The 13,853-nt window shown below is 45.9% G+C and overlaps 1 protein-coding gene across 2 annotated transcripts in view; it reads left to right on the top strand.

Annotated features, from left to right (window-relative positions):
- Positions 1-12,363, top strand: part of CCNB2 (cyclin B2) — a 70,697-nt gene extending 58,334 nt beyond the window's left edge. The window contains exons 5-9 of one of the 2 annotated variants that reach the window (XM_033920900.1): positions 4,879-5,037; positions 8,803-9,039; positions 10,390-10,530; positions 11,153-11,263; positions 12,071-12,363. In XM_033920900.1, coding sequence (XP_033776791.1) covers positions 4,879-5,037; positions 8,803-9,039; positions 10,390-10,530; positions 11,153-11,263; positions 12,071-12,175 — 753 coding nt within the window. In that variant the 3' untranslated portion in view covers positions 12,176-12,363. Of the gene's footprint in view, positions 1-4,878; positions 5,038-8,802; positions 9,040-10,389; positions 10,531-11,117; positions 11,264-12,070 lie in introns of those variants that run through there. The other variant, XM_033920901.1, reaches the window with a different exon arrangement.
- Positions 12,364-13,853: the final 1,490 nt, after the last annotated feature.

Genomic DNA, 13,853 nt, shown 5'->3' with positions numbered 1-13,853 from the left:
CCGCATGGTGCATCATAAAGGCTTCAAGGGTCCTCAGCTTTCTCACTAGTCCCTCCTGGTCGAATCCTCGCTCAAGCGGTCTCATCCTGGCCAGGTCTATGCTTCAGTGCCTCCGGGCTGCGAGGGCAGAACCATGGATAAGTTTGGTCGACGCATCTATCAGAATTCGATGATGGTGTCTCGAGTCCTGAATTACAATTTCCACTTTGCAGCCTACTTGGAATTTTTTCTACCTGTGCTTCGGAAGTTCACACCATACATCGAGTCCCAGGCTAGGTTTGAGTTTGAGGAAGTGGTTGCTTTGCTGTCCCAACTTCGGCTTCAGTTAATGCAATCTGCCTATGATGCGTTCGAGCTCTCAGCCCGAGCGGCGGCCTGCTCGGTGGCAATGCGCCGGTTGGCCTGGTTGCGGACCATTGATATGGACCCGAATCTTCAGGACCGCCTGGCGAACGTCCCATGTGCTGGGGCGGATCTTTTTGACGAATCCATCGAGACTGTCACGAAGAAGTTGTCTGACCACGAAAAGTCCTTCCAATCTATCCTTCGGCCGAAGCCTAAGCCTCAGCAGTCTCGACCTTCTCGTCCGCCGTTGATTTATCAGAGGCGTTATCAGCCGAGGCAAACTCCACCTGCGAGGCAACTGGCGAAGCGTCAGCCTCCCCAGAAGGGTCAGCCTAAGTCTCAGTCGCCTGCTGTCCCTAAGACCACTCAGCCTTTTTGACTGTCTCGTCGAGGGCATAACCAGCCTCGTTCTGCCTCCCCCTGTTTTTCCCATCGGAGGGCGCCTCCATCATTTTTATCATCGCTGGGAGGCCATAACAACCGACCTCTGGGTCCTTACTATCATCAAGGAAGGATACTCTCTTCATTTCCATCGGGTCCCTCTGGACCACCCTCCAAGAGAGTATCCTTCCAACTTGACTCAGACCGCCCTTCTTCTTCAGGAAGCTCAGGCTTTGCTCCGGCTTCGTGCCGTGGAGCCAGTTCCGACGGACCAACTGAACCAGGGGTTTTACTCCCGGTACTTCCTTGTTCCGAAGAAGACGGGCGACCTGCGACGCATTTTGGACCTCGGGGTCCTCAACAAATTCCTAGTCAAAGAGAGGTTTCGCATGCTGACACTTGCTTCTCTCTACCCCCTCCTCGAGCAGAACGACTGGTTATGCTCTCTGGATCTCAAGGAGGCCTACACTCATATTCCCATTCATCCGGCCTCTCGCAAGTTCCTCAGATTTCGGGTGGGACATCTCCATCTGCAGTATCGAGTGCTTCCATTCGGCCTGTCTTCGTCCCCCAGAGTCTTCACCAAATGTCTGGTGGTGGTGGCCGCGGCCCTCCGGAACCAAGGTCTTCAGGTATTCCCCTACCTCGACGACTGGCTGATCAAGGCTCCCTCGGCTTCGGGGGTCCTCTCAGCGACCCTGGCAACAATTCTGTTCCTGCAGAGTTTGGGATTCGAGATCAACTTTCCCAAGTCTCATCTACAGCCGACCCAGTCTCTTCCCTTCATCGGGGCTGTCCTGGATACCGTACGTCTCAGAGCATTCCTTCCTTCTCAGCGCATGGATGCTCTTCTTCATCTCTGCCAGTCTGTGTCTTCTCGCCAGACCATCTCAGCGAGACACATGATGGTCCTCCTGGGCCACATGGCCTCTACAGTTCATGTGACGCCGTTTGCCAGACCCCACCTCAGAATTCCTCAGTGGACCCTGGCATCTCAGTGGACTCGGGTGTCGGATCCGTTGACTCGACACATCACTCCTGCTCTTCGGCAGTCTCTGCTCTGGTGGATGACCTCTTCGAATCTATCCAGAGGTTTGCTGTTTCATTCTTCTCCCCACCAGAAGGTTCTCACAACCGATTCCTCAACCTATGCCTGGGGAGCGCATCTGGATGGACTTCGTACTCAGGGATTCTGGACCTGTGCAGACCGACTCCATCAAATCAATCTTCTGGAGCTCAGAGCCATCTTCAATGCTCTTCAAGCTTTTCAACATCTGCTTCACGACATAGTGGTCCTCATTCGCACCGACAATCAGGTCGCCATGTATTATGTCAACAAGCAAGGGGGCACGGGCTCGGCCTCCCTCTGCCAGGAAGCTCTCAGAGTCTGGGATTGGGCGGTTCGCCACAACACCTTCCTCAAAGCTGTCTATATTCAGGGGAGGGACAATGTCTTGGCGGACAAACTGAGTTGTCTTCTCCAGCCTCACGAATGGACACTCCACTCCAAGCCCCTTCATCAGATCTTTGCTCAGTGGGGAACGTCTCAGATAGACCTCTTTGCGGCTCCCCACAATTTCAATCTGCCTCAGTTTTGCTCCAGGATCTACGCTCCTCATCGCCTCGAGGCAGATGCTTTTCTGCTGGATTGGGGGAATCGCTTTCTGTATGCGTTTCCGCCATTCCATTCCGCCATTCCATTCCGCCATTCCGCCATTCCCTCATTCAAAAGACTCTAGTCAAACTGAAGTCCGAACATGCCACCATGATTCTGATAGCTCCTCGGTGGCCCAGGCAACCTTGGTTCTCCCTTCTACTTCAACTCAGCAGCAGGGAACCGTACCTACTTCCAGTGTTTCCTTCACTGCTTACTCAGCATCAGGGGTCTCTGCTTCATCCCAACCTGCAGTCTCTCCACCTGACAGCTTGGTTCCTCTCAACCAGTTTTCCCAGGCGGTGAGGGATGTCTTGGAGGCTTCCAGGAAGCCTGCTACTCGTCAATGCTACTCCCAAAAATGGACTAGATTTTCTTCATGGTGTATTTCCAATTCTAAGGAGCCTCAGCGAGCCTCCCTATCCTCTGTTTTGGACTATCTTTTACATCTGTCTCAGTCTGGTCTCAAGTCGACATCTATACGAGTCCACCTGAGTGCTAGTGCGGCTTTCCATCAGCCTCTACAAGGGAAACCTCTCTCTTCTCATCCTGTGGTTCCCAGTGGTTTATGAAAGGACTTTTTCATGTCAATCCTCCTCTCAAACCGCCTCCAGTGATTTGGGATCTAAATGTTGTCCTTTCTCAGCTTATGAAACCTCCTTTTGAGCCTCTGAGCAAGGCTCCACTAAAGTTTCTCACTTGGAAAGTGGTTTTTCTGGTGGCCCTCACATCTGCTCGCAGGGTCAGTGAGGTCACAGCACATAGGGTCAGAGCAATGGCAGCCTCTGTAGCCTTCCTCAGATCGACACCGATTGAGGAGATTTGTAGGGCTGCCACTTGGTCCTCGGTTCATACGTTCACCTCTCATTATTGTCTGGATACTTTCTCCAGACGGGATGGGCAGTTTGGCCAAACTGTGTTACAAAATTTGTTCTCCTAAGTTGCCAACTCTCCCTCCATCCCATTGAGGTTAGCTTGGAGGTCACCCACTAGTGAGAATACCTGTCTGCTTGTCCTGGGATAAAGCAATGTTACTTACCGTAACAGTTGTTATCCAGGGACAGCAGGCAGCTATTCTCACGTCCCACCCACCTCCCATGGGTTGGCTTCTCTGCTAGCTACCTGAACTGAGGAGACACACCCGGACCATCAGGCGGGAAGGCACTGGCGCATGCGCGGTGCGGGCATCTCGAAACTTCTGAGTTTCTTCAAGCAAGACATGCTTGCAAGATGTCCGTATCGGGGCTCTGTTGGATGACATCACCCACTAGTGAGAATAGCTGCCTGCTGTCCCTGGATAACAACTGTTACGGTAAGTAACATTGCTTTATACACCTCCCAGAGAATTCATTTCCTCAGATAAGTCACTCTTAATGTTACCCTTCTTCACTGCCAATTCCAGACTTCATTTCTTTCATCTAGCTGCCCCCTATGTCTGGAATAAATTACCTGAGTTTGTCCATCAAGCCCCTTCCCTTGTTTAAAAGCAGACTGAAAACCCACCTTTCTTTAGCAACTCTCCAGACTGGTATAGGCATCTTACAAATGGGTTATCTTATGACTAGCAGGTGCAGACTGAAACAACACTCTAATAGTACATAATGGGTGTCTCTCCCTATTCCTATCAGTCTTCTTTCAGTCTCCAGCAGGTGCGAGTGAGATGTACCCATCTCCTTTGGTAGAGCTGTTGGAATTTGTGTAGGGATCCTAGTCCCTGGTTTGTGCCAGATTGCACTTGGGGGGGCCCTGTTTTTTTTTTTTTGGGGGGGTCACACTCAGCAGGTCTCATGCTGGGTCCCTCCCCCCTTTCCTCCCCCTCCAACATTTTTGTAGAGGTGTCTCAGCAGTAAGCCTTGTCCCTAGTTCAGGTAAGGCTTACTGCTTTGAGAGCCAAGTGGAGTCTGTTCTGGGAAAAAAAAAAAATCCTGAGAGAATGCTGGTCTGAAGGATTGCTTTCCCTTTAAATTTGTTGCATTTTTCAACTAACTGGCACTTTTTCTTAGCTAGGTCATGTATGGAGCAATGAGCACTTTATAAGGGAAAGAATGCTCACTATGCTCCAGACATGAGGCACTCGCAGCCGGCCTGTGCAAGCGGTGTGCAGGCTGGTGCGGTGGAAGTTCCTCGTCAGCAGCGGGTTGCTACTCCTCTGTCCTCCAACACAGCCAGCTAATTAACAGTTCCCCTTAATTGTATCCATGACATCCTGTTTGTCTTGCCTGTTTAGATTGTAAGCTCTTTCGAGCAGGGACTGTTTTTTTTCTTACTCTTTGTGACTCTGTACAGCACTGCATGCATCTGGTAGCGCTATAGAAATAATTAATAATAGTGGTAGTACTTTAAAGGTCTTGAACATACTCTGGTGTTAAATGGAGAGAACACTTCTTAATTTTGAATTGCTTCTCCCCATCAATAACACTGCCATTTTAGACAACCAGGAAAATGACTGACTGAAAACAATAAGTGATTCTAAATGTTTGGTGTTTTTTTTGCTGTAGGCTCAGCAGAAGGTGTATCCCAGATACCTTGAAGGAACAGAGATAAATGAGCGTATGCGAACTATACTGGTAGACTGGCTAGTACAGGTCCATTCTAGGTTCCTTCTTCTCCAAGAGACTCTCTACATGGGTATTGCAATCTTGGATCGTTTCTTGCAGGTAAGCCATTCTGGGCAGCAAATATGGGTCTCTAGGATGGCAAAATTGTCACTGAAGCACCAGGCCAGTATGTTGGTATTCATAGCCTGTAAACTTAAGGAAAGAAAGCATGGTTCCAATACCATAACTGAGCTAGTAACTTAATCTTATTCCTTCAGACTGAATAGAAAATACTGTTGCATGGTATAAGTAAGCCCTTCATGTTGGTCTTTTAATGTAGTTACAAAATAGGGAGGACACCTTTTTTTTTTTTTTTTTCTTATTTTTTTTTTTTAAGGCATTAACTTAGGTATGGTGACCATGCTTGCTTGTGAATTAAATCCTAAATTCTGTTGTAAAGATATAAGGATTCTGTACTGAAGCTGTTGTCCTCCTTCAGTCGTGAGCTTTGTAGAAGGATCTTTCAACTCTTCCACTTCACCAGTGGATAATGGCTTCCTCTTCAGTTTTCCTTTTGCAAACGAAGCGAGGTGTGTTAATTTCTTGGAATACTTGTGGAGCCAGCCTGCTTTGGGATAATTGAAAGCCCAACCCTTCAGAATATCGGGTTGCTGGCTGTGTATTATTTCACCCCGCATAGCTCAACGCACACACCAAGTGGATTTTCAGGTGTTGGAGTCCTGACCAGAAGCCAGAAGACTTCCAGTGGTGGATTTGTTTCTAGCAGTTTGAGGCAAAAATCCTTTCCCTGCCATGGGCACCAGGGAAGCCACAGTGAGTACTGACAGTGGCATAGTAAGGAGGGGGTGGACTGCCCCAGGCATGGTCTCTGTAGGGGGTGCTGATGCCACTCCAACCTCATGTACCACTTGCAATATTTGCTGGTGTGAACAGCATCTTCCACTTGCTGCTCATGCTGGCCTTGGCTCCCTTCTGACATCACTTCCTGGTCTTGGACCAGCGAGCTGAGGCCAGTGTGAACAGCAATTGGAAGATGCTGCTCACACTGGTGAACACTTAGAGGTATGCAGAGGGTGGGGAGCACAAGTTGTAGCAAGGCTGAGCACCAACCTCCCATTATTCCCTAAGGAGAAAATGGTGGGGTTGGGGGGTCAGAAAAAGGTAGATATCAGGGTTTCTAGGATTAGGTTCCTCCACCTCCTAAAACACCTTTTTTCTGAGTTGCTTGCATTTCAGGAAAGCTCCCAATGGCTATGTTTGATTTTTACTGGTGGCAGCCATCTTGGATGTTTAGTGATCTTTTTAAAAGCTTCCATCTGCCTCAAAATCCCTCATTTTGACCAGGGATCATCCGTAATGGATTTCTCAGGCCAATCTGCCCGTTTCATGCCCTGTTATGTAGTTTGCTCAGCAGAAGAGCAGCAGTGTTCCATGTGGTGCAGGAAGAAGGGGCAGGAGCTTCGAGCTTGGCCTCCTCAGAGTTCATCAGGGTGGGAGAACCCTAAAAAGCTTAGCCAATAGGGAAGAGATCTTACTCAGAAGCCACACATGAGGGTGCAAAGTGCATGGAGACAGCAGAGGCCCAACAACCCCAGTCAGGGGTCCTGCAGGGATTTCAGACTTAGGCTCTGAACAAGAGAATAATAATTTGATGGGCCAGGAAGTGCCATACTGTCTAAGTATGCCAGCACCGGAACAGGGAGAGTTCATCCCAAGTAGGCTTCCCTGTCTTGGATCAAGCCAGCTCCAAGTGTTGACCACTCAGAGCAGGACTGGAAGTGCCTTTCCATGTCTCAAAGATCAGCTGAGTCCTTGGATGAAATAGGACTCCTTTTCAGGGCCAGCGGTCAAGAGACTGGCTATCATCAATCAGGGTGACGACCCCTCCGTGTACTGTCTTTTTTATTCAAGTCCACAACTGTCGCATGTCACTTACAACACTCTGTAAATTGTAATTGGTCCCTCAACAACCCTCTCCCTCACAGTGTTCTATTATGAGTGGTACAGACAGACTACCTTCTTTCTGGCACCTTGTTAATCACTGACCAATGGGAATCCCCAAAAGGCTCCTAAAGGTGGCAAAAGTTATGTCCACGCTTTATCCTATGGCTCAAATTCCAACAGCTGTTTTTGTAGCTGAAGTTGGATTCCACAGTAGCTCAAATGATGAAGCATACCTCCTTCTATTGAGGGAGGGGTGATGCTGAAGGATGTGGTCCTTAAAGATAAAAGTGCTAGCTTTGGGTATCACAGCGGCTGTGATGAGGCCGGTATACCAGTTTGTGGCAGTCCCTACAGAGCTGGATGATGTCCCCGTTTAATTATGGAAGGAGTAGGCAGTGGCACTCTTTCTTCTTCTTCTTTTTGTCATGAACAAAACATGCCTGTCTTATGCTCTGGATTAGGAAGTGGCTATGTGATTCAGATTCCAAGGATATTCTGTTTACCCTCTAAGGGGCAGATGCTTTTTGTTAAGGCTTTTGACAACCGCATGGCCATGGCAGTTCACCATCCGAAATCTCTTCCAGAATGTTCCACTGGGGGTGGCAGGAGCACTTTACATTCCTCAGACCCTGCCAATTCTCCTCTAATTCCTCTTCCCAGAGACCCTTCAAAGAATCCAGACAGATTTGGCAACTACAGACACCAGCAACCTTCAGGGTCACATGGTGGCACAGCTACCACAATGGCACCAGGTCGGTTGCCACATCATCTCACATTGGCAGGTGACTATCTGCTTTCTGGAGGGAATGGGAACAGGTCTCATCAGTCTGCTGGGTCTTGGGCATTATTTGAGAGGGTCGCAAGATTGAGTTCTCACCCTCCTCCTGATCTATTCCTTAACTCCCCTGCTGGATAGCCAGAAAAGGAGGTCATTACAGTGACAGTACAACTCTTGGATATTCATGCCATAGAACCAGTTCCTGAAGAAGAATCAGGCTCCAGCAGATTCCATGGTGCCCAAGAAAGGCACAGAAGATTGGATGCCTCTCCTGGATCTGAAGTCTGTACACACGGCACTGAGTTCACATTTCTGCATAGAGACAGACCAGTCAGTCATTGTGGTGGTGGTTCCATGGGAATTTCTAATGGAGGCATATCTTCACATTCCCAGATACACAGAAAATGAGATTTTGTTCTCCAGAGACACTTCAGGTTTGTGGTACTACCTTTCAATTTTGGCCATGGCCCTGCACACCTCTTATCAAAGTGGCGGTAGCTCACCTTCACAGGATGGGCATACAGGTTCACTTATACCTGGATGATTGGCTAATCAGAGCTCCCTCAAGACAAAGGCGCACATGCAGTGCAGCAGGTGGTGGATCTCTTCCAGGGACTTGGATAGTAAACTACAGCCGACTTGGTGCTTGGAATATCTTGGAGTCAACTTTGACACAGCAAGAGGCCATGTCTTCCTTCCCAAGCCACACAAATAGAAGCTCAAGAAGCAACTCGCATATCTTGGTGCTACTGATGCCCATGGTCTGGCATTAACCTTCAGGTACTAGGCTTAATGGCAGCCATCATGGAAGTCATTCCTTAGGTGAGACTGCTTATGTTGACTCCAGGATTCCCTCCTCTCAGTTGGTCCCTGCAACAGCATTCTCAAATAGACTGGCAGTGGGATAGGGACCTTTCCCTCCAATAAGTTATGAAACTAAATCCTTTTGAAGTCTTTGGTTTATTTATGACCTGGCCACTTTCAAGATGCAGGGCTCAGACTTTGGCATGGTTTTACCATGATAGCAATATGAGAATACAGATGCTTTTTTTCTCAAACAACTCTTTATATAGTCTGCCATTGCCTCTTAAATCAGTAATGACTAGAATACTAATTATCGGCGTTTATGTCTCCTAATCTAGGTTCAGCCAGTTGGCCGCAAAAAGCTTCAGTTGGCTGGTATTACAGCACTATTAATAGCATCAAAATATGAAGAAATCTACGCTCCTGAAATTGGAGACTTTGTTTACATCACTGATAATGCCTACTCCAGAGATCAAATCAAGGAAATGGAAATGATGATCTTGAGAGAGCTTAACTTTGAGCTGGGACGTCCATTGCCCCTTCATTTCTTAAGACGTGCATCAAAAGCATGTAATGTATGTATCAACAGATCGTATCAAGGGTTACTAGAAAATGCAGTTTGGTCAATTCAGTGCAGCTAGAATAGACTTATGTAGTCTGACTTATCTTGTGAAACAAATGCCTAGAAAGACTTGTTGGTCTCAGACCTGACTGTACTGCCGGTGAAGCCTCCAGTTAGAATATTAACTGGTGCATATTACCAATTTTTAAGTGGCTTGAACATTGACATCACCTTTATACAGCAGGGCTGATTTCAACCATTAGGCAAACTAGGTCATCAAAACACACCATACTTGGTGTGGGCAAGTTTCAGTTAAAACCATAGCTCCCCCATTTTTCTTTTTTTGTACATATGTAAAAAAACAAACAAAAAAAAACCAAAAAAAAAAAACCACACCAAAAAAATCCAGTCAGGATGAAGCTAGGCCTGAGCACTAAAAGCATCACAACAGACAAACCAGGTAGTGAGGTGACTGTGGAGGTTTTATTGCAAACGTTATCAAGATATGTCAAATTGAAATTTGGTTGCAGTACAAGCTCTTGTATAGCTTGAACGTTCACCTGGGGCCATAGCAAGATATTAGGTATTCTGTCATAAGTCTTTTTTGTCTAGAGGCTGTGGACTAGAGGGATACAACTTGACTGTCCAAGTCTTAGACAGGGATTAGGTTTACCTAGGATTAAATAGTAATTCAGTATGAATTTAAAGTGTATTCTCAGTTTTGCAATAGTACAGTTCCCAAAAAAATATTTGCGAACCGCAAAATCACAAATAACGAAATGCTGAGTCTGTGGGGGAAAATAGAGGTTGGGTTGTAGCAGTACACATTGCACCTCAAAATCACAGAAAGTTGAACAATGGCTCTTATTGGAGAAAACTGTTAGTTCCTTCATGTGGTGGCACTTGCAGTACCTGTAGATGTTTGTAATTCACTCTGGACTCTTGTGGGGGGGAGGGGGCACCCATATCTGGAAGTAAACGCCAGACTGCAAAGCGAAAATGAAAGCGCAGCTGGATTTATTTATTTTTTTAATTTTTTAAAAGAGCAGGTCCATGAATACACGAACACAGTGGCACAAATGGGGACTATCTGTCACAAAGAATACAACCATGGATAGGTGAAATCGTGCATCAGGAATGTGTGAACAAGAACAGATTATGAACAAAATAAAAATGGAAAGAGTTTCTTGATGCACATTTGCTTCCAATACATGCAGCTCTGAGCTACTGAGTTCTGAAATGCTGCTCCATCTAAACATTAGATACATATAAACAGCAGCAAGCCAAAACACACAATTGTTTTTTAATTTTTTATTATTTTTTGGGGGGAACTTAATATCCAACTTTACAAATCTGATTTCAGGCTGATGTTGAACAGCACACACTAGCAAAATATCTGATGGAACTGACACTTGTGGACTATGACATGGTCCATTTTCTTCCATCGGAGATAGCTGCTGCCGCCTTGTGCTTATCTCAGAAGATTCTGGGGCAAGGCACATGGGTGAGTATCGGACCACTTTGTTATTGGGGAGAGTCTACCTAATTGTCTAAATGCAAGTTTAGACCACCTCTTAAAAATGGTGGGGCTACATGCATATCCTGGTTGGTTGTGTGTTTTTTTTATTTTTTGTATAGTTACTTCCTTAGCATTCAGAAGTACTCCTTTTCTAGACATGGGTCCCCTCTAAATCTAAAGTCACATGGGGTAATGAAGGATCCAAAGTACTGGAGTTCTCTAATTAAAACAAGTTCCCCCTTTAGTCTATTTTACCATGATATACTGCCATCTTTAGAGCTTGGGAACCTTGCTAACCTAATTTTGCCACTACTGCATGTGAAATAAAGACTTGGGTTCAGAGGAGTGTGGTAGAAATCCTATAGATGCAACCCATAATTTAGCAATCCTGTTCTGTGATGGGGTGGAGGGTTAAAAGTTGTAGGGTAACTAGAAATGACTGTTGTGGACAAAACTAGACTTTTTAAAAAAAAATTTTTTAAAGCTAAATCCATTCCCAGTGTACTATGCTGACTTCTACAAATCAAATTATCCCTTTTGCTAGATGCATAAACTTGCATTTTTTTTTCAAGCTACCTGCATAATCTAATATTTTAACTTCTCCAAGGATTTGACTCTGCAATACTATACTGGCTACCCCGAAGATACTTTGCTGCCAGTCATGAAACACATGGCCAAGAATGTACTTAAAGTCAACGAGAATGCAACAAAATACATTGTAAGTTATGCTGATGCCTAGCCCACTTCACGCCGGTCGGTACAAGTTGCTAGAATTTAGTATTTGATGCAGGCTGGAAAAGCTGCTAGTAATTGGATGTTCAATGCATTTCTGCAGTGCTTAAAATATGAATCTCTGGTATTCTGCTTTTCTTGCTATCATACTTTTAGATTCTACTTCAAGGCATTTCAAAATAACCATGTGAACATGGTACAGTGAGTCTGCTTTGCCAGCTAGTCTAAATGATTGTGCATGCATTATCTAAAATTTTTGATAAATGCTCACGTGGCAACACTTTCACACTGGATGAAGCTTAGAGAATGACATGGGGACAAATTTGTCCCTATCTCCGCAGGAACTCAATTTCCCCATACCATCCCCATGAGTTTTGTCGCTGCCGCTGACCCTGCCCCATTCCTGTAAGCTCTGTCTTAACTGCACAAGCCTCGCACACTTATGATTTTAAAGTGTGTGAGTTGTGCAGATGAGGATGGAGCTTGCGGCATGGGACAGGAAAAAAAACTTGTGGGGATGGGTCTCTGTCATTCTCTAGCTAAAGCACAGAACCTAATTTTTGAGTTACTAGAACCTAATTTTTGAGTTGCTACAACTTGGGTCAGTGAGATGCAAGTAAACTTGTTCCAGAAGCTTTCTTAGGAAGCTAATAATGGTCCTGTTATGTCCAACATGTCTTGGGGTCTCAAAAGCTGGCAACCCTCCTCTCAGGAGCAAGCTTAGAGTAAGATTGGTTTTTAACTAGCGCTATATATGAATATTGGCCTAAATGCTATTTTTTTTTTTTTCCAGGCTGTGAAGAACAAATATGCAAGCAACAAACTAATGATGATCAGTATGGCTCCTCAGCTGAAGTCGCAGCTAGTTAAAGACCTTGCTTCCTCCTTGGAAGTGTAGTACCAGGAGGGTAAAATCCTTGCTCATGCACTTTTGGTTTTAAAAATGCCCAAACATGGCAGAATGCTGCTCTTTGTAAATAGTTTGTCTATTTTTGGGCTAAAATCTTTTAGCTTGCCTCTGTATAGCTTTTAAAACACTGAAGGGTTTTGTAAATCTGATAATAAAGAATTTTTTTTTTTTTTTTTAGAAAACATTATTGCAAGATTCTTTTTTTTTTTTAAATCAGAATGCTTATAGCATTCTATCTTGTTGATGGCAGGATTTTCTAACCATAAAGCATGCCTGTCGGACTCTGGCCATTTCCATGTTCCTTAATTTTCTTGATATTTTGAGGACATTCTCCTTATGGGATAATCATACTAAAACTGCAGTAAAAGTGACCTTAGCATGCTACTTACATATCTAGGCCACCAGTCAGCTATTTTCTATCAGTGCCACGTTACTACCATTTCCCAATTAATGGCCACATGCTAATCACACCGAATCTGCAGAAAAACCACCAAAACAGGAAAACCAAACAAAAACTGCAGACAATGTACACGATGCAGGCAAGAATTTATTGTACCAAAGTTAAAATGCAGTAATAAAAAACCTTTTTACCAACCAAGAGACCCAAAAACTTCGTCAGGGGTCCATGGTAAATAAGGTATACAATGTACCACAAAAAAAATGAAGGTAACAACAAATGCCTGTGTATTACACCAAGAGCCGCTGCCAAAAACCAAATCGCTCAAAAGCAGAAAATGGGCTACTGTCCTGAAGTTTTTCAGGCTTAGGGCTGATCTGATTGTTCTCAGTTGTCTTAATCGAAAGAAGACCACCTTTACCAGTGAGTTGAGTATTACCCCAAGCACCCTTGATGTTCTACTTATAGGTATTTGCTCACCCATGTTCAGGGGGGTGATGTTGGTGGGGTGTACAAACAAAAGCTGCCAAACAAAAGCACCTTGGTCTTCTGTCAAGACCGTGAATTTAAGTCTTCTGTTAGTGTAGTAATGTACTGAATTGTGTCTTGCACCAAGTCTTTAGCCACGCATAGGAGGTAGACTGCATAGGAGAAGGTGTGAACCCAAGGTACTTACATAGACATTGAGGCCCTGATTCTCCAAAAGTGCGTCCCGATTTTAGGCAGCTGTAGGCGTCCTACAGCTGTCTAATCAGCCAATCGGGATGCACGGTTTTTAAAAAAAATGCTCCCCAGGCAGGCCTGAAGGCGCCTCCGGGAGCCTAGGGAGACCTGCAAGATGCCTAAGCTCGCCTACAGGCCTTAGGCGAACTTAGGCGGCCCTACGCGTCTCCCTAGTAGAGGAAGAGACGCTTAAAATGTAGGCCAGCAAAATGCTGGTCTACATTGTAAGTAGACGCGGCCGCTGTATTGATCACGGCAAGGGATCTCCCTGCTGCAATAAGTATAGCGGCCGCGGCCGCCTGTCCCATCACCGACGGGAGGATGCCTAACTCCTCCTGTAGGAACCCCGGAACCCCCTCCCCCCCCAAACTCGTAATCGCCGACGGGCCCGCCTCGTAGAAATGAGACGGGCCCACCCCTTCCCGACCCATCCCCGCTAAATCTAAGGCCTGATTGGCCCAGGCTGTAGAAGCCTGGACCAATCAGGCCTTAGGCATAGCGGGTCCGCACATCCCCACTAATCCTAAGACCTGATTGGCCCAGGCT

Source organism: Geotrypetes seraphini, chromosome 14 (genome assembly GCF_902459505.1).
Source record: "Geotrypetes seraphini chromosome 14, aGeoSer1.1, whole genome shotgun sequence".
NCBI classification, from domain to species: domain Eukaryota; kingdom Metazoa; phylum Chordata; class Amphibia; order Gymnophiona; family Dermophiidae; genus Geotrypetes; species Geotrypetes seraphini.
Note: the sequence above shows the minus strand (reverse complement) of the source record. Positions and strands in the feature narration are given on the sequence as shown.